The sequence below is a fragment of the Muntiacus reevesi genome, chromosome 18 (assembly GCF_963930625.1).
Source record: "Muntiacus reevesi chromosome 18, mMunRee1.1, whole genome shotgun sequence".
NCBI lineage: Eukaryota > Metazoa > Chordata > Mammalia > Artiodactyla > Cervidae > Muntiacus > Muntiacus reevesi.
The window spans coordinates 37,259,250-37,279,917 of NC_089266.1; the positions used below are offsets into that span (position 1 = coordinate 37,259,250).

Consider the following 20,668-nt stretch of genomic DNA (forward strand, 5'->3'; position numbering starts at 1 on the left):
TTATAATCTTACATGCATGAAGTGTGATGTTCTTAAATTAAGTGATGTGATGTTCTTAGATTATAACTTGTAGTAACTATAGAAAATAATTGTTTTATCACTTTTGAGTTCAGGTTATCAGTAATGTGTTGAGGCACTTCAAATTTTCTCTCTTCTGTTTCTTCCTCGTGGCCTCCAGATGGCTCACGATGCCCTCAATGCCCCTCTGCACATTCTCCGGGCCATATACGAACTGCAGATGAAGAGGACCGACTCTTTCTTCCTGGAGGTTCAGAAGAGGTAAGGATGCAGCCGAGGTATGAGGAGCAAAGGAACAAGTGAGGGTAGGACTCTGTCTACCTCCTGCTGACAAGATCTGAGAGGCCAGAAGCAGCTGGAGGACTGGTTTTCAGGTCTTCATAAAGTGACATGAAAGCTGGCTTCATAAATTGCCACGTGGCATGGCTCGTCTTTGAGTTGTATTGTGTGTTCCTTTAGGAAGAACTTCATATTTGCAGTCTGCCTCTTAGAGGAAACTAGTTATGAATGCAGAGATTGACACAGACACCAAGGTTTCTCTCCTGTATCAATCCAGGGAGCAAGCAGTGTAGAACAGGAACTTCTGGTACATTCTGATCAAAGTAGTCTTCGTTTTTTTTTTCACTTGTATACATTATTTTCTTGTTTTTTCCTCAAGGGTATATTAATGAAAGGTATCTTATAACAATATACCCTTCATCTTGGCCAGGAAGTTCAGAGCTAGTTCTTGAGCCTAGCTCTTAAATTTATGGAGAATTTTATGTTTCTGCATCTCATCTCCTCTTCCATTCCTCACATCCTGGTTTTGATTTCTTATTCTAATTTAGTTCCAATTCCGATTTCATTTTCTTTTGTTATTTCGTATTTCTGCTTTCCCATATGTATTTCTTATCTACAAGCTCGAATCCTTTGTGAAATGAAGCAGGATTACCTCAGTTAGGGCACAGAAATTTGTTGTCCTGTCCCGCCACAGTCCAGAGGTAGGCAGCAGCCCAGCGTGGGTGGGCAGTTTGCTTCCCAAGTGACCCGGTGTCCCCATAGCTGCTGACCACCTCTGTGTCATCAGGGCAGGCTCTCCCACACCCAGTCTTAGTTCCACCCCAGAGGAAAGGGGGAAGGTGGGGAATGGAGCACCTCCTTAACCCAGCTGCTTGAGGGCAGGCCCCGAATGCAGCACACATCACCTCCCTGGCCTCCCATTGGCATGACCCCGGTTGCATTGCAGTATCCAGCTGCTGGGAGGACTGGAACTATGTCTCCACCTGGGTGATTGTGTATCTTGCTAAAACTTTGTTTCTAAATGAAAGGGAGAATGGATCCTAAAGGACGGTTTCCATCTCCACTGCAGGCCTCCAGGCATGCCTGCTTGGGTAGATTAGCACTGTGAGTCTGGTGTTGGAAGGGTGGACCGTACTATCTAATTCCTTAGTAACAGGCAAATAACTCTGATCAGCATTTCTGCAAGTTTCACTGAAGGTTAAACTCTCACCTCTCTGGAACACAGATGCCCAGCTTTGTGCTCCTTCCTTCTCTTCAGGTTTGATGGGGACGAGCTCACCACAGACGAAAGGATCCGGACCCTGGCTCAGCGGTGGCAGCCCAGCCGGAGTCTAAGACTGGACGAGCAGAGTGCCAAGGCCGTGGATACAGACATGATCATCCTGCCCTGCCTGGTACATGGGGCCCCCCACCAACCCCTACCCCTGGGAAGGAGGGTGTCTACCCACCCCTGCCCCCCACCCCAGGGGTGAGTTGGCCAGGCCTCAGTGACTGAGGCCTCTGGGCTCTCTGGGCTTGCAGTCCAGGCCCGTCCGCTGCGAGCAGGCCACCGTCGAGTCAAACCCCGTGACCCAGAAGCTGATCTCCAGCACGGAGAGCGAGCTGCAGCAGAGCTATGCCAAGCAGCGGCGCAGCAAGAGCGCCGCCCTGCTGCACAAGGAGCTCAACTGCAAGAGCAAGAGGGCCGTCCGGGACTACCTCTTCCGCGTGAACGAGGCCACAGCCGTCCTGTACGCCCGCCACGTGCTGGCGTCCTTGCTTGCCGAGTGGCCCGGGCACGTGCCGGTGAGCGAGGACATCCTGGAGCTGAGCGGGCCAGCCCACATGACCTACATTCTGGACATGTTCATGCAGCTGGAGGACAAGCACCAGTGGGAGAAGGTAACCAGGCAGCTGGGCTGGGCACGCACTCTGCTTGCGCCTCCTCTCTGCCCCCTGCCCCCCGCCCCAAGTACCCTGCGGGGGTTTTGAACAGGCTTCCTCTAGGGGGTGCCTTCCTGGAGTGAGGTTCTCTGTGTGGCTGTTCAGCCCCCCAATAGGTGTGAACCCAGCAAAAGCAGACTCAGGTCATAGTTGAAGTCTCCCAAGTCTTGGCCTGGAGCCAAGCTCACGGCCCAGGCAGATGGGATGCTCGGAGAGTATTTGAAATAACGATCCCACAAATCCCACCTTTGCAGTCTTCCTTTTTTGTTTTCAGACTTCGAAGTCCAGCTCTCCTTGCTGGCCTGTCTCTTCTCATGTCCCCCGGGATCTCACACAGCATGAAGTCCAGGGGACTGGGTTAGTTACGAATGTGACAGCCTATTCCCATAATATAGGAAACCTTCCAGAAAGGTTTATATCTTCTGTTTTAAATGATCATTTCTAGAGTATCTGCTCCAGGTCAGACACTCTGCCAGCACTTACACCTGTGTTACATCATGACCCAGGGAGAATTTTATTGGTGAAGAAATCAAACCCAGGAGGTTTGCCCAGGTTCCCAGCTTCTGGGCGGCAGACATGGTATCTTACAAAGTCTATGCATTCTCTTCAGTTCAGTGCTCTAGTTTAAATTTCAGGTTTTCAGGTGGTGACCATCTTTTGTTTTTAAAATCAAATCTTCAACTGAGCCTTGCAAAGTGGTACTGGCTTAGCAGCCTTTCACAGGGCTGGAAGCATCTCTTCTACGTCCTGCTGTCAGGAACTGGGGGACCCACAGGGCAGAGCTCAGGAGCCCTGGGCACGGTCTCCAGCTGAGCTCCATCATCTTGCCCTGTTCTCTGCCTGTGTCCCACCAGATCCTGCAGAAGGTGCTCCAAGGCTGCCGGGAGAGCATGCTGGGAACCATGGCCCTGGCTGCCTGCCAGTTCATGGAGGAACCAGGAATGGAGGTGCAAGTGCGAGAGTCGAAACACCCGTATAACAACAACACCAACTTCGAGGTATGAGCCAGGGTCAGCCAGCCTCGCCCAGCCTCGGGGCATGTGACTGGTAGAACCCACAAGGGCTACTGAGGAGCACGAATCTCATCACCTCCCACTGTGGTTCTTTCCCCCCATCCGACAGACCTGGCCGAGAAAGTGCTCCCTTAGTCTCAGCAGCCATCTGCCTCCCTGAAGCCAGTCCCAGGATTCTGTACAAACAAGTCCTTTCTTCTCCTGACCTTGTTGTGATAGAAAACCAGAGGGACCCCCACCCTGGAGGAGAGATTACTTGTCCTGCAGCAAACTCCTTGGACTGAGAGCTCCGTGTCTCTGGCAGACTTTCCATCCTCATTCTGTCCTTCTCCTGATGACCCGGCCATACCTGGGGGACTCCGTCCCCTTTGTTTAATTACCCAGAACTGAAAGGCCTCATCTCCTTTATCCTTAACCCTGCACCTGGACAGGGAGAGGTGGGGCTTTGGATGAGGCAGAAGGCGGGGTGGCCTTAGTGGGCCCCATAGGCTTGGTGCTGCTCGTGTCTCTTCAGCTCCTTTCAAAATATGGGAGCTGTCGTTCTGAGTAGCTGGGTGACAGATGCATCTAGAATGTGCTTGTTGACAGCTGAGAGTTTGTTTTACAGAATGTAAACCTTCTCACTCTACCTTCTTAGCCTCTTCTCCCCCAGTCCCTGGACTCTCCCCACTCCCCACCCCGCCACCCCCTGCCCCGTAAACACACCTAGCGAGCCACTGCGTTCGACCTCAGAGGGATTGCCTTACCTCTCTGCCGCCCCGACCCCTCCCCCTCGCTGGGTCCCCCTGGCTGCTCCTCTCTCCTGCCCCAGCCCTGGCCTTGCCACACCCTAGCTGGCGGTGATCCTGGTACAGCACAAACCTAATCCAGGCTTTCTCCTGTTTACCGCCTTCCCGGGGCGCCCCCTGCTGTCCAGACAAGTCTTGACGCTTCATTTTAGCACACACGGCCTTCCCTTTTCCATCTGTCCCTCCCAGCCTCTGCAGGGTCACGTCACCCCATCCCCATCTCCTTAGCATGTGTGCATGCGAAGCGCACCCGTTACCTCAGACACCTCAAGCTCATTGCTATCCCCTGAACTCGTTAGGCTTTCCGATGCTGTTTCCTTTGCCTGAAGCACATCCCCACGTGCTCATGTCTCACCTCTTCCTCCATTCCTCCCTCCCTGACAGTCCTGTCCCGTCCCCCTCAGTCTTCACAGCAACCGGAGCATCCCTTCCATGGGACTTTTTTCTGCCCCTGCCTCCCTCGCCTCCCCTCCCTCGAGCTGTGCCCCAGGCGGCACACTGTCCTTCCTGCCATGTCGGCAGCCGCGTGTATCCTCCCCACCCAGCCGGGCCCAGAGCTCCTGGAGGCAGGGGCCCTGACTCACTGCTTCTTCAGGCCCAGTTCTGACTGCAGGACATGGCATGAGGAAGCCCTCGGGAACTGTCCAGTGACCACTGACGGCCGTGTGTCCTTGTTTCCCCTCCTAGGACAAAGTTCACATTCCTGGTGCCATCTACCTCTCCATCAAATTCGACCCTCAATGCAACACAGAGGAAGGCTGTGATGAGCTAGCCATGTCCAGCAGCAGCGACTTCCAGCAGGACCGACACAATTTCAGTGGGTCTCAACAGAAGTGGAAAGATTTTGAGCTTCCAGGTAGTAAAGAAATACCAGATAATACAGACTCTTAATGCTAAGTGCTGAGAAGGGAAATTGCTGAAGGATTTGGAACTGGGCTTCATCTGTTTAGTGGGAAGTCCGCACGGGCCTTTCCCTGTCTGCAGTGTCCTGACCTGTCTGTGCTTCTTGTGTGCCCAGGAGACACTCTGTATTACCGCTTCACCTCTGACATGAGCAACACCGAGTGGGGCTACAGGTTCACTGTGACGGCCGGACACCTGGGGCGGTTCCAGACAGGTGTGTGCGCTGGGCCCTCCGTTCGTGTGCTCTCCCTACTCCGGGCCCTCGTGGGTGTCGGTGCCATTAAGTCACTGGTCTTCGTTAAAACCAAAGCAGATGCCTTTCTGTGAGACTTCAACGAATTTTTCTCACAAGCCCCACACACATCACTTGTGAATGTACTAGAGTTGGGAGGTTGTGACTTCTCTACAGCTGGAGAGAGGAGCTACCTGTCAGGACCAAGGAAAGATCCTGGTTCTCTTAGAATTCACCGGGATATTTTGCAAAAAAGGAAGAACTGAAAATGTTCCCATGTTGCTTTTCCATAAGGCGTAATTTCAGGCAATATTTAAATGATCATAGTGGTTTCATCCTATTTATTAAAACTTGAGCAGTTTATGTCTTTTTTAAAATATCTGTTTTGTGGGGGTTGCCAGGATTTGAGATTTTGAAGCAGATGCTGTCAGAAGAAAGAGTTGTGCCACACCTCCCGTTGGCCAAAATTTGGGAATGGCTGGTGGGTGTGGCCTGCCGCCAGACTGGTCATCAACGGTTGAAAGCCATCCACCTGCTCCTGAGGATCGTGCGGTGCTGTTCCCACAGGTAAACTGCCTTCCGGCTTCGACTCCTTGGCTGAGTATTTGTATCGCAAGTATCTCCCCCACTTCAGGGCTTGCCATTCACTCTGTTAGTGGTGTATTTGGTGAAAAGAAGTTTCTGATTTTAGTGTCTTCCAGTTCACCTGTTTCCTTTATGACAGAGCTTTCATTGTCCTGTTTAGGAAATTTTTGCCTCACTTGACCTTGGGGTCATGAAGGTGAAGCTTAATTATTTTTTCTTCTATATTGAGATCAACAGTCCTCATGGAATGAATTTTAATGCATGATTTGAAGGGTAGAGTTAAGCTTCTCTGTATACACACATTTTTTTCTCGCATGGATCTCCACTTGACTCTAAAGCCCATCTTTCCCCTCACACACTGCGGTGCCATCTTTGTCACAGAAAAGTGTCCTTGTGCACATGGATCCATCCCTGATGCTTGTGTTTCAGTGGTCTTTTTGGTTACCTTTGTGTCAGTACCACGCTGTCTTATATATTATAGTTTTATAGCGAATTTCCATATCTGGCAGTATAAAGCCTTCAACCTGGTTCTTCACCTTCGAGTTTATCTTGAAGATGCTACTTGACCCTGCATGTCCATATAAATTTTAGACTGTTTAGTTTTTCCTCCCACCCCCCCAGCTTTACTGAAGTATAATTGACAAATGAAATCATAGTGTATTAAAAGTATAGAATATGATGACTTGATATTCTTTATATTAATACATTGAGAAAGGATTCCCACAATCAAATTTACTAGCATCCCTCACCTCATATGTTTGCCTTCTTTGTGGTGTGTGAGAACACTTAAAATTTCACCCTCTGTCTGCAATGTGCTTTTCAGCAAATTGCTCTCCTATGTTGTGGTGTTATACACTGTTATCAACTAAGTCACCATGTTGTATAATAGATCCGCAGACTTTATTCATCTTACAACCAGAAGTTTCTGCCCTTCTACCAGCCTTTCCCTGTTTCCCACATTTCCCAGTCCCTGGCAGCCACCACTCTCACTCTCTGTTTCTACAGGCTTGACTGTTTTTGGATGCCACATAAAAGCAATACCATGCAGTATTTGTCTTCCTTTAGCTTACTTCACTTGGCATAATGTCCTCCAGGTTCATCTATATTTTTGGAGATGACAGGATTTCCTTCTTTCTCATAGCTTAATTATGTTTCATTGTGTATGTACACACCACATTTTCTTTATCCATTCATCCGTCAGGAGACATTATTTCCAGACATGTGGCTATTAGGAATAATGCTGCAATAAATGTTGGTGTACTGATAATCTCTTTGAGACAGTGATTTCATTTATTTTGGATATACTCAGAGATGTTATTGCTGAATCATCTGGTAGTCCTTGAGTTTCTTGAGGGCCGTCCATACTGTTTTTCAAATCGTACCAGTTTACATTCCCACCACCAGTGTACAAGTGTTCTCCTTTTGCTCCGCATCCTCGCTGGCTTTTGTTATCTCTTATCTTTTTGATGGAAGCCATCCTAACACAGGTGAGGTTGATGCTGCATTGTGGTTTTGATTTGCATTTCCCCGATGGTTAGTGGTATCGAGTACCTTTTCGTGTTCCTGCTTGCCATCTATATGCTTTCTTTGGAAAGACGTCTCTTTAGGTCCTTTGCCTATTTTTTTCTTTTTTTTTTTTTCTTTTTTGCTATTGAGTTGAATGAGTTCCTTGTGTATTTTGGATATTAACTCTTAGTCAGATATGTGACTTGCAGATACTTTCTCCTGGCCCATAGGATGCTTTTCACTCTGTTGATTGTTTCCCTTGCTGTGAAGAAGCCCTTTAGTTTGATGGAGTCCCACTTGTTATCCAAAAAAAAAAAAATAAAATCATTGCCAAGACCAGTGTCAGGGAGCTTACAGCCTATGTCTTCCAGAAGTTTTACAGTTTCAGGTCTTACCTCCAAGTCTTTAACCCAGTTTTAAGTAGATTTTTGAGTACAGTGTGATGTGTATGAAGCATGTGTCCCATCTCTCTTGTCATCAGACGGGAGAGCCCTTCCAGGCTGCAGTGTGGGTACATTTCTGCAGTCTGCTGCCCATTGCCAACCCTCCTTCCCAAGGACATTCCCACAGCCCCTTGGTCCCAGAGGCCAAGACTGGAGCGGGCAGAGGGAAAAGGCGGTCCCCAGGGGATGGGCGGCCACAGAATAACTGCCTGAGTTCTGCCACAAGCATGAGTTTGCAGGTGCCTTTTCCTTCCCTCTTCAGTGCTGTCCTGAAAACTCAACTGTGAAGCCATCTCTTTAAATCAAACCATGTTTTCCCATTGGTTTACTTTATGAAGACTTATTCCTCTGGGAGAAAGTGATTCACTCCAGGATCACACTTAAATGTATAATCAGGAGTCTTTTAAAAATCATATATTAAAAAGAAAAGGCAACACTGTAGATTATAAATGTATAAAATCGTGTAGTAAGTCCAAGAAATCATAATGTGTCTCCTCTGAAGGACTTTAAACTGGAATTAAGGTACAACCTCCCTCTGAGTAAAAAACATCAGTGCAGTCTCAACAGGCGTCTGTTGAGTGAGGAGGACTCTGCTTTATATAGAGGTCTGTCCTGAGCAACTTTATAAGCATATTTCTTGTTTTATGAGCTTAAGATCATAACAATGGTTGCCATTATCTTTTAAATCAGATATTTTTTTCCTTTCTGATTACTTAAAATGGTGAGCATTATAGAAAATCTAGAAAACTGACAGGGACAGCCACTGATAAGATTTTTGGTGTGTTTATTACGATTTTTTAAATATGGTCACACAATACTACATGTGCATTTTTAAATTTTTTTGCAATTTTATGTTGTGTATCTTGGTCTTTTCTACTTAACATTTATCTGGAGGTTTTTTTCTGCTGTCATTGGAAGTTCTTCTTAACAACCATTTTTAAAGATCCATAAAGTTGATTTGTGTGAATGTGCTGGAGGGTCTCCTTGTCCCCGGAGTTCTGGTTTGAAGTTGAGATTTTGCCCCTTTTCTTATTTGCCATTGGCAACTATTTGGGGCTGTTTAGCGGGTGAGGGGGGTGATTGGAACTGGCTTGGCCTGACTTTACTAGATGTCAGGGTGGCAAGGAGCCTCGGAGCTGCAGTTCTGTCTGATGTCTGGTGGGCATGATCCCAGGAAACTGCCCCCCTCCTCCCACAGTGACCTCTGTGACCTCACGCTGTTGAAGCCCCTGTGGCAGCTCTTCACCCAGATGGAGTACAGCCTGTTTGAGGACGTGACCCAGGCTGGCATCCTCCTGCCGCTGCATCGCGCACTCACCGAGCTCTTTTTTGTCACCGAGAACCGCGCCCAGGTGAGGGTCTGTGCTTCTGCTCCCCCCTTCGAGCCCTGGGGTGTCGTCGGGGTCCCAGCAGAACTGCGCAGGGAGATAGGCCTGGCCTGGGGCCTGGGGTTCCCCTCTCCCCGACCCCAGGGAGCCAGTCCGCCCTGTGTGATTGTCTGTTTGCTCAGGCCTGATGCCAAAGAGGGAAACAGCCCTTGACAGCAGTGAGTTTGGGAAAACAAACCAACGGCCTTTTTCTTCCTCCTTTCTTCCCCGCCTCAGCACAATAGACTCATTGACCAGGAGAGCTGAAAGGGCCTTTCAGAGCTCTCTAGCCTACCCCCTGGGTTTATAGTGAGGAGGCTGCGGGTGAGTCCGGACACGTGGCTCCCCCCATCTCACTCCTTCCGAGGCTCCCAAGGAAGGTGGGCGGTGAGGTGCCCGGCGGAGCAAGCAGCCATGTCCCACTGAGGCTTCCGTGGCCCTGGGTCGTGGGTAGGCGCCATCCCCGGGAGGTGGCCTCTGACCGCTGCGCCCTGCTCTCTCCACAGGAGCTCGGCCTGCTGCAGGACTACCTGCTGGCCTTAACCACTGATGACCACCTCCTCCGCTGCGCCGCGCAGGTACCGCCTCCGCGCCGCCCCACTCCCCGCGCCCGGTGCAGGCTCCACCCTGGGTGTACACGGAGCTCTGTTCCCAGTCAGCCACTTCCTGCTCATGTCACAGACAGCAGCTGAGCCCCATTTATCAGTGACGTTCATAGTAAACCATAGGGTCAGGAGACACCAGCAAGAATTTGTGTCTTTGAAACCAAAACAACCAGTGTCTTAAATTTATAGTTTGGCTAATCCCTAAAGTTTCCATAGAGTTAGATTTCAGATATTTTTGGATATAAATTTCTTCCCTAGTTGGAGAATTCCTCTGACAGCTTTTGGGCCCCAGGGCCCCTTTCCACTTAGGAATTACTGAGGATCCCCAAAAGCTTGTGTTTATGTGCCTTATAGAGATTGATATATACTGTTAGAAAGCAGATTTTAAATTTAGACATTACGTTAGAAATTGAAATATTAAACACTTATTTGTCGATTTATTTTTTTAAATCATCATCTCATTATGTTTAGCAATACAGTTGTGAAAACCAGCTGTATTTTTTAAGACCTAACAGTTTTTGAGAAGGGCAGCGTCAGGTTCCGTTTTTGCAGCTCCCCTTTCTGTCTGCCTTCTTGGAAGACAGCTGGCTTCACAGAGCCGCTTCTGCTTCCGGCTGAGCTGTCAGACAGGAACCTGCGGGGCGCTCCCCCGTACCCTCGCGAGAGTAGGAAAGTGAGACCAGCCAGATAGTGTCATGCTGTTAATGTGAGAAGGGTGTTCACAGTGCAGGGCCTCTGGAAGGGTCTCGGGAGCTCCCAGGCCCCAGACTCCATTGTGAGACCCTCAGGCTCAGTCCTTGGATATGGTAGAGCGTGTGGTCTGCGTCCAAAGTGGACGGATGGGGCCGCTGAGGCTCCAGGGAGAGGTATGCCCGGGGTCTCACTCAAGGAGGCCTCCATCCAGCTGGGACTCCCGGCCAGAGCTCTGCACTGTCTTCCTGGCAGGTTTTCTCAGACCGTAGGCTGGTCCTCTTGCAAGAAAGGGTCAGGGTGCGGCTTAGAAGCAGGCACCCCCCGTCCACTGCAGAGGGGTTTGTGTGAACTGTCTTGAGACCTGTAGGCCGAGGAAAAACTCTCCCCGCCCCAGCTCCTGTCAGCTGCCTGCCGGCACTGCCGCTGCAACCCTTGGAGTCACGGCACACGGTGCAGTCCTGACATCTGACGGTCGTGACTCCCAAAGCTTGACGTCGCGTGCGCTCCTCCCCCTTGCCTGTCCTGGTGTTCAGCCTCTAACCCTCATTCTCTCCTCACTTCCCTCCAGCCCGTCCACTCTGCTGGACCAGTGCTCTGCTTCTTCTCCCAGCCTCCACCCCTTCTTCCCATCTGCGCCCCCTCTTCCTGCTGTCTTGGCTTGGAGACCAACCTTGGCCTGGCTCCAGGGCGGCTGCCCTCCCAGCTCTGCTTCTGGGGGCCCCACCACTGGCTGTTTCTTCCTGTCCACACTTTTGTGCTGCTGCCCTACTCCCTAGAGCTTTCCCAGATCCCCCCTGCCCTCGAGGTGTCTTCTGAGCCCCCAGTGCTGCCCCTGCTCCTCTCTCAGGGCAGCGAGGATTCTGCCGACCTGTGGAGTCTCCATGTGTCTTGATCGCTGCTTCTTTCACTCTAGACTGTGGCACCCCAGGTGAGGGGTACCACACCTGCCCTGCCTCTCCCCTGCACCCCCCCAGTGCTCAGCTGCCGGTCTTGTTCTGTCAGCACTTAATGACCCAGAAGGTGACTGGTTTCCTGACCATGGTGATAACTCTCTCCCTCCACAGGCTCTGCAGAACATCGCTGCTATCAGCCTGGCCATCAACTACCCGAACAAGGCCACCCGCCTCTGGAACGTTGAGTGTTAGCCCTTGGTGTGGCGTGCATGGAACTCGCTAATCTGCCCACGAGGATCTTAGAGCAGATGCCTGCACTCATTCGGGATGATAGCTGTGGCATCGGTGCCCGACTCTCCTTGAGCTCCCCCCTTCCACCCCGACTAGAATGCCAAGCAGCCACGTCTCCAAGAATGTCCTGTGTCATAGCGAGGCACCCACGCGTCCCATAGCATGTGAGAACAAGCAGAGCAATGCAAAATCATTCAGAAGGCGCCAGCTGCAGGCCTTTGAGAAGGTTGTTCAGAGGCTGCAGCCCCTGAAGACCCGGCCGCAGCCTCTCTGGGAAGGGCTCTGTCTCCGTTGAGCTGGAACTGCCTGCACTTGCCCTTCAGGGGACGATCGGGTCTGCCTGGACCCACGTTTCTCAGCAGGACCTTCAGCAGCAGCCTGGCCCGGGAGCTCTTCTTTTGCTTTTGCTTCTTGAGACTGGGTCGTCTAAACCAAAAGCAGTGAGAGCCTGGCCACCACCCGGCCCCCACCATTCAGTACAGGACCTGCTGCCATGCTGGCCCCCTGAGTAGCCTCGGCCGTCCCAGAGAAATCCTTGGTGAGAACAAGTGCCCTTGGGAACAGCCAGCAGGCCGCCACGCACGTCCACCGTGCACAGCTCCCAGCTCAGCCGCGTTGTTTTAGTTGTTGTTTTAACACATATTTCAGTTTCCACCTCATGTTTTTAGAGAGAACCACACTGACTCCCTTGAGAGGGCCTCGGGGGGGCACGACCAGTGGATCAGTCATTCAGGGGGACACACTGGTTTGTGTGGAAGGAGCAGATCTTGAAGGTCTCTTCAGTGTCTGAACCCAAAGACTCAAAGTGTTATCAGAGGAGATCTTATTTTAGAAGTCAAGCAAACAAAAAAACCACACAGTTGTATTTCTGCTCCACGGTCGTGGTAATCCATCACGTCCGCCTCTGGGACTTTCCATGGTTATCTGGCCGTCACCTGTCTAGCAATAACTACATCAGTTCTAACAAATGCTGCTTTCTGCTTTCCTTTCGGTGGTTGTAGTCCTGCCCTGAAGCGCCGATGATTATCCTCTTTCCAAAGCCAGGCTTTGGAGTGTGAGGCTGGGTTGGCAAGTGGGCCGTGGACAAAGCCTCAGTGGGACTCGTCACTTGAAGAACCTTAGAGCCAGCTGCCACTTACGGCGGGGATCTTGGGCCAAGCATGTCACCCCACACACAGGGCGAAACCCACGGAAGGCTCATCATAGCCAGGCGAGGCTGAGCAGATCCACATGCCACAGCCCTGGAAGCCCCCTCTGCAGAGCCCAAGGCTGTGGGGTCCTGGAATCCCCTTATTGCTGGAGCACTTCCACCTTCTGGGTCAGGAAGCCGAAGTGCTGCAACCTTCTGCAGCCCTAGAATTGGATTCTTGGCCCAACCCCAAGCTGCACGTGGAGCCCTTATGGAAGGGAGAGCTCACAAGAGATGGAAACAGGACAGGACCCGGGGCTTGGTGACCTAAAGCCCAGGACCCTGACATGGGCACAGCCCGGGCCTGGCCCGGTCTCCCATGGTGTTGGGGTGTGAGTAGACGAGCGCTGCTGGCTTGGTAGACACCCCTTTCTCACCTTTTGCTCCGCTGGCATCCCCAAGGAAGGCCCCAGGCTCTATCCCGCCCAGCCCCAGGTGTTGTCTCCCAGTGAGGAGGGAAGTCACAGAGATCCCAAGCCTGGGAGGAGAGGTGCCTGCCGTCGGCTCAGGCTCACCGGTGCAGAGATGGCGTACTCGCTGCTCCCTCTCACCCCCCAGACAGGGGCCACACCCCTCATGGCAGCAGCCATTGGCTTTGCCCCCCAGCCTCCCACCAGGAAGACAGAACTGTAAAATGCTGGGCTCCTCAGAGCTTCTCTCTGTACACCGCCCCTGCTAGTCTGGCCTCTCTGTATTCAGTTTGCATAGAGTAAGCCTCCGTTTTCCCTTCACCCACAACTGCTGCTCTACTGCCCGCGCCCTGCTGGGCCCAGCGCCCTGCCTCCCACCGCCTCTGCTTCCAGCCACTGGGTGGCGCTGCTGAGCCAGGCCCACTCCCCTGGTCCCCAGCTGGGCCAGCAGTATCCAAAAGTGATTTCCATCCAGACGGACAGCCCTCTGATCCTTCTTAAGAGGCGGGACTGCCTGGAGTGAGGTAGGACTGGCAGGAATGAAGGTGTTGTGGAAACATGTGCCTAATCTATAAAGAAATCTGTTCCAAACCATGTATATTGTACAGACAGACGCTGTTCCTTACGGGGAGTGACTTATTTTCATCATCGTTTTTAATTTGTTTTCTTACGGGTTTACGATTTTGAATTTTTCTTATTTGGTTGAAAGAAAGAATTTTGATTATATCAGCTGAGTAAGTTCAGCCTGTAAAATGGATGTTGAGTTGTGGGTAAAATATGCAAATGAAGAGAAATATATTGTACAAATTCTATATAAAAAGGTACACTTGTGTGTGGGCTTTTCTTTTTTTCCCTTTCTTCGCCGCCTCCTGCCTTGCTTATGAAGATGATGCTTGGAGTTTCTACCAAGTCTGTACTGATGGAATTTCTAGACTCCCAAGGCCTTGGGGTGGGAAGGAATCAGAAAGGTTCTTAGCTCCCATTCCCCTCCCAGTAGCTCCTCCTGCCCCTCCCCTACACACACACACACACACACACACACACACAGTCACCTCCTGGCTCCCTAGGTCTGTCCCTCCTATGCACAGCCACTCAGAGGATTGCGCGCGCGCGCGCACACACACACACACACACACACACACACACACACACACACACACACAGAGTCACCTCCTGGGTCTGTCCCTCCTATGCACAGCCACTCAGAGGATTGCGCGCACACACACACACACACACACACACACAGAGTCACCTCCTGGCTCCCTAGGTCTGTCCCTCCTATGCACAGCCACTCAGAGGATTGCGCGCGCACACACACACACACACACACACAGTCACCTCCTGGCTCCCTAGGTCTGTCCCTCCTATGCACAGCCACTCAGAGGATTGCACACACACACACACACACACACACACACACACACAGTCACCTCCTGGCTCCCTAGGTCTGTCCCTCCTATGCACAGCCACTCAGAGGATTGCGCGCGCGCGCGCGCACACACACACACACACACACACACACACACACACACACACACAGAGTCACCTCCTCTCCAAACCCATCACACACACACACACACACAGAGTCACCCCAGTCACCTCCTACATACACACACACAGACACAGTCACCCCAGTCACCTCCTACACACACACACACACACACACACACACACACACACACACAGTCACCTCCTCTCCAGACACACCCCAACCCCATCCTGGGCATCCTTCAACACACATACACACACACACACACACACAGTCACCCCAATCACCTCCTACACATACACACACAACACACATACACACACACACACACACACAGTCACCCCAATCACCTCCTACACATACACACACACACACACACACACACACACACACACACAGAGTCACCCCAGTTACCTCCTCTCCAGACACACTCCAACCCCATCACACACACACACACAGTCACCCCAGTCACCTCCTACACACACACATACACACACACACCCACACAGAGTCACCCCAGTCACCTCCTCCCCAGACACACCCCAACCCCATCCCGGGCACCCCTCACCTCTCACAGCTCACAGGGTGTGCGTGCTGCCAGCCGCGGGGAGGGCGGCAGAGGTGGTCTAACCACAGGGCTGCTGCCTTTCCAGGGCCTGGCTTCCTCCTTGCCTGCTTCTGGACCTGCTTCTGACCCAACACCAGGCCAACGTCTGCCCATCTCGGGGCCTCGAGCTTCTTCCTCCTTCAGGTCACTGGTCTGCCGCTTACCGCTCTGCCCCCTCCTCAGCCGCTTTCCTGGTGTTGAGGGCTGTCTTGTGAATTAGAGAAGAGAAACTGATGGGGGCCGGACTTAATCAGCCTTCAAGGCCCATCTATTTTGGTCTGAAAGCACCTGACACGTCCCCCAAAAGCCCCCAGCCTGCCTTCTGAGGAATCCGGGGACAGGACCCAAGACCCAACCTCGACCCTCATCATCCCTGAGGCCAGAGAGAACTGGATCAGCATGAAGCTCAGCAGAACTGGTGCTCCCAAGGTGTTTGCCGCCCCCGAGTTCCCCCTCTAGGGCCTGTTGGAGACACGTTGGCCCTCGCACATCCTGCAGTCTTGCCTCAGTTCAGTCGCTCAGTCGTGTCCCACTCTTTGTGACCCCGTGGACTGCAGCACCCAGGCCTCCCTGTCCATCACCAACTCCCAGAGCTTGCTCAAACTCATGTCCACTGAGCTGGTGATGCCACCCAGCCATCTCATCCTCTGTCGTCCCCTTCTCCTCCTGCCTTCAGTCTTTCCCAGCATCAGGGTCTTTTCCAAGGAGTCAGTTCTTCGCATCAGGTGACCAAAGTACTGGAGTTTCAGCTTCAGCATCAGTCCTTCCAATGAATATTCAGGCCTGATACTCAGGCAGTATTGCCCGAGCAACATTTATTCATTGAGTCTTTAAAGTTGGCCCAGAGAGCCTGTGTTGTGCTCTATCTGTCTGAACCCTAGCTAGGCTAGAAAGGCTGCAGAGGAGATTAACCTATGAGTAAACAACAGGGCTTCCTAGGAGCTCAACTGGTAAAGAATCTGCCTGCAATGCATGAGACCCTGGTTCAGTTCCTGGGTTGGGAAGATCCCCTGGAGAAGGGATAGGCTACCCACTCCAGTATTCTTGGACTTACCTGGTGGCTCAGATGGTAAAGAATCCGCCTGCAATGAGGGAGACCTGGGTTCAATCCCTGGGTTGGAAAGATCCCCTGGAGGAGGGCATGGCAACCCACTCCAGTGTTCTTGCCTAGAGAATCCCATGGACAGAGGAGCCTGGCGAGCTACAGTCCCTGGGGTCGCAAAGAGTCAGGCAGGACTGAGTGACCAAGAACGCACAATAGAAGGTCACAGAGGTCAAAAGCAATTTGAACTCAAGGCTTTCAGACCGGAAGAGAAACAGTTCAACCAGCCGAGCCTCTTCATTTGAGAAAGAACGAGAAGCTGTGAGAGGTCATCCTGAAATTGCACAGAAGTAGTGGCAGAGCCAGACCCGCCTAGTTCTCCTCAGGCCCAGCTGTCACCACGGCAGGCGCTCGCTCATTCATTCAATAAATAAGTTCACTCAACCAGTCAGAAGCATGCGCGGTATCAGTGCTTTAAATAAACCACTGGTTAAAAACCCAAGTTCCTGCTTTAAATTCTGTTATTTTCAAGAATTTTAAGCCCCCAGTGTTTTCATATACTAGATTCTCCAGACTGCATTTTATTTAAAGTGGTAAATTTCTATTAAAAAATAAATAACCCAGCCTCCAGATTGAGGCCATACGTAAACATGGCCCTGTGCACCCCTTAACGGTGATGCCCTGTCACTCACGACCTTGTCTCGCCCACTTCCCTCCCCTGCTAGCAGAATCCAGTTTTGTTGCAGGTGATGACTGCTGATGCAGACATCAAGAAAGGTAAGACCTTCCACCTTCTCCTGAGGAAAGTCATGACTGGTTTGCGTCCCTCTCAGTAATCTCATTTCTATCTGCTGAATGTTCACTTTCCCAGCCCCTCCTGCAGCCAGGGTAGCTGTGTGACCCAGTCAGGCTGAAGAGAATTCAGCTGAAGTCTGCAGGGAGGGGAAGGGATTTTGCCCCGGCCCCTACTTGTTCCCTTTGTGGAGAGGGGGCACCATGCTTGGCACTCAGGCAGCAGTCTTGCTGCCATGGGCAAAAACAAGCGGCAGAAGGAGAAGCCTGACCCCTTAGTTACACTGAGCAGGAACCCTAGAATCACTAGCCTCCAGACTAGTGTGTGTGTGAGAGAGAGAGAATGAGAGAGAGAAAATGTTCGTTTTGGAGCTGAAAAATTCTGACCCAAATTTAGGCAACAATTTGGCTCCAGTAGTTGGAAAAAATGTTGTTGTTCTGTCTCATCACATACCATGTGAACGATATATGGAAAAGCAAATACGTAAAAATTCCTGACATAAAATCAGAGAGACCTCTGACAGCAGCCAGTCAAGCCACAGATGGCATTAAGCTGCAAACACTGACAAGTTATTCTTCTCCTTTCTAGGGATTCTTGGTATTGAACGGAGCCTTGCTCCTGCTCAGTGAGGTTCCGAACTCAGTTTGGAGGAACTGCCCTGGATTTACTGGGATTTCTTCAGTTGCAAGTTAAGCCCACTCCAAACTAACTTAATTTTAAAAAGAGAATTTATTGACTTAACAAATCTGAAAAAGTCCAAGAGTTGCACCTGGCTCAGCGCAAAGCTAGATCCCAGGTTGGTCTGTCTGTCTGTCTCTCCCTCCCCTCCCCCGTTCTGCTTCCCTCTTGGGCTCTCACGAAGGTGAAGATAACGGACCAAGTGATGGTTCTCGTCTCCTTTCCAACCTGACCGCTGCCCGCCCCTGACTGCCCAGTGCTGAGAGCCTGTCACTGTCTCTTCCTGGGACTCTCCCCTGTGTTGTTAACTCATGTTTTCTAGCCGTGATCTAACTTCATGTTTACAAAACTGCCTGGGAGACCCTGAATTTGCAGGCTGTGGGCCCAGCACAGTGTCCATGACACCTGGGCAGGTGATGTGCTGGGAGAAGCCCACACAGGCGCCCCGGGGGTCGCACCAGCACACCTGCACGACCGCTCAGATACCCGGTCAGGCAACGTGCCCCTCATCCACTTGCAAGTGTAGACATCTCCCACGCAGAAGTGAAGAGAAACGTCCCCAAACAACCCATCTGAAAACAAAAAGGCTACATGGAAAAGAATGAAGACAAGTATATCAAACAGATGCAAACAGCAAATCAGGGTCACTTAGTATCAGACAATGCAACTCAAGACAAAAAAAGAAAAATTAAACTGGACCAAATGTCACTTTATGGATCAATATTTTCTGTGTATAAAGTGTGTAATTTGCAATTAAAACAGGTTTCTGTACCGAATCTCACCAGAAATTACATAAGGCAAACTGGATAGAAAGCTATGGAAAGCTGAGCAAACTCAGTTGTAACGGGAGGTGGGTGACATCTTTCTAATTTACCAGCAAGTTATTTGAAAAAGTGAGTTATAAAGAAGTTTCATGACAAAGTTGTCCCTCGCCGAGACTGGCCTTGGAGAGAGAGCGTCCTAAGAGGGTGGCCCGTTGACCTTCCCAAGCCTGCCTCCTGACCCTGAGAGCCCCCTTCCGGGTGGACCCTGTCGGGCTGGCCTGGGGGCCTTGTGCTGGCTGTGGACATAGGCCTTCCCCTGCCTCCCCATGTCAGGCAAGGCCGGGCTGGCCGGCTCATCAAGGCTTGTCAGCTGGACACGGCAGATCAGGCAGAAGCCGGAGCACAGCCAAGTCTCCCACAGGCGACTGACCAGCTCTTGTCACCAGTCAGAGGGGTTCCCCGCTGGGAGGAGGTACCCTTTGGGCTTCAGAAGGGACAGGAACTACCTTTCCCCCATCTAAAAAACCTCACACCAGGATGGATGGCGGTTTGGAGTTAGCAGATGCAATCACACATAGAATGGATCAACAGCAAGGTCCTGCTGCATAGCATGGGGGACTATATTCCATATCCTGTTCTTCAATAAACCATGATGGAAAAATATGAAAAAGAATGTATATATGTGTGTATATGTGTGTCTGCATGCTCAATCACATCTGACTCTGTGACCCCATGGACGGCAGACCACCAGACTCCTCTGTTCACAAGATTTTCCAGGCAAGAATACTGGAGTAGGTTGCCCTTTTCTCCTCTGGGGGATCTTCCCAACCCAGGGATTGAACCCAAGTCTGCTGAGTCCTCTATATTGGCAGGTGGATTCTTTACCACTGAGCTGCCTGGGAAGCCTAGATATATATGTGTGTATATATACATATATATGTATATATATATATATGTATATATATATGTGTGTATATATATATAGATATGTGTATATATACACACACATATATATAGGCTTATAATATATATCTGCCATATAGTAGAAATAAACACAATATTTTAAATCAACGATACTTCAGTACAGTAAGTTTTAAAATAAAAAAAGCACCTTGCACCAGCCCCTGCTCCAAGTCCTCACTGTCTCTCCCAGGTCCAGGTCTTCCCACACCGATAGGCAGTGGCGATGTCCAGTTCCGACAGGGACACCACCGCCCAACCTCACTACATGGCGCTTACGGGCTGGCCAGACCACAGCGCAGTCACCCACCATCTCTCCGCTCAGGAGGGCCTTACAGCAGTTATTAGCACGGGTCTGTTCTTCAGTAAGTGCAGGTGTGCCCCCGTGTTCATAAGAAGATCATGCCCATAGAGCTCATGGATGATTCCTAAAAATGGGCCCTCTTTCCGGCCACTGTATTAGATAGGCCGGACTTTGCATCTCTCCCCTAGAATCTTTCTGTGTCAGCGGTCCCTTTTCTCAGGCTGCAGGGTCGTCGTTCCTCTTGCTTCTGGTGTCTGCCCCCTGGTTGGATTAATTTGATCCAGGGGGTTGTGTAGGCTTCCTGGTGGGAGGAACTAGTGTCTGGTGGATTGAGCTGAGTCTTCTGGGCTGCGGCTCCAGCACAGATGGTGGATCTGAAAAGCCTTTTTTGTTTTTGTTTTTTAAATTTTTATGGCCTATGGGATCCCAGTTCTCCGACCAGTGATCGAACCCATGCCACCTGCATAGTAAAGTTTGATTCCTACTTCACAACAACATAAATTCCAGAGAAAGAAATACAATTGCCCAAAAAAACACTTGAAAAAATGTGCAGGCTCATTTATAATTGAAATGTAATTCAAAACAATTGTTTTATCCAGGAGGTCCACGAAAACTAGAAAATTCTACCTTATACAGATCTCTCACACATTGCTGGTGGGTGTGCAAACTGATGTAACATTTCTGCAAGATCTAAGCAGATGCTGAATACATTTACCCTTAGCCCAGCACTTTCACACCCAGGAATGTATCCTTAGAACATGTACACAAATTTCTTTCTCTTTTTTTTTCTGCACCAAGTGGGATGCAGGATTTTAGTTCCTGGACCAAGGATCAAACCTGCACCCTTTGCAGTAGAATCACGAGTCTTAACCACTGGACCATCAAGGAAGTCC

General features: G+C 50.8%; 1 protein-coding gene across 2 annotated transcripts in view; it reads left to right on the plus strand.

Annotated features, from left to right (window-relative positions):
* ZZEF1 (zinc finger ZZ-type and EF-hand domain containing 1) overlaps positions 1–13,962 on the plus strand; it is a 92,140-nt gene extending 78,178 nt beyond the window's left edge. For both annotated transcript variants that reach the window (XM_065908976.1, XM_065908977.1), the window contains exons 46-55: positions 179–279; positions 1,556–1,691; positions 1,819–2,178; positions 3,075–3,218; positions 4,709–4,877; positions 5,040–5,138; positions 5,558–5,723; positions 8,889–9,042; positions 9,564–9,635; positions 11,420–13,962. In XM_065908976.1, coding sequence (XP_065765048.1) covers positions 179–279; positions 1,556–1,691; positions 1,819–2,178; positions 3,075–3,218; positions 4,709–4,877; positions 5,040–5,138; positions 5,558–5,723; positions 8,889–9,042; positions 9,564–9,635; positions 11,420–11,500 — 1,482 coding nt within the window. In that variant the 3' untranslated portion in view covers positions 11,501–13,962. The remainder of the gene's footprint in view (positions 1–178; positions 280–1,555; positions 1,692–1,818; positions 2,179–3,074; positions 3,219–4,708; positions 4,878–5,039; positions 5,139–5,557; positions 5,724–8,888; positions 9,043–9,563; positions 9,636–11,419) is intronic.
* Positions 13,963–20,668: the final 6,706 nt, after the last annotated feature.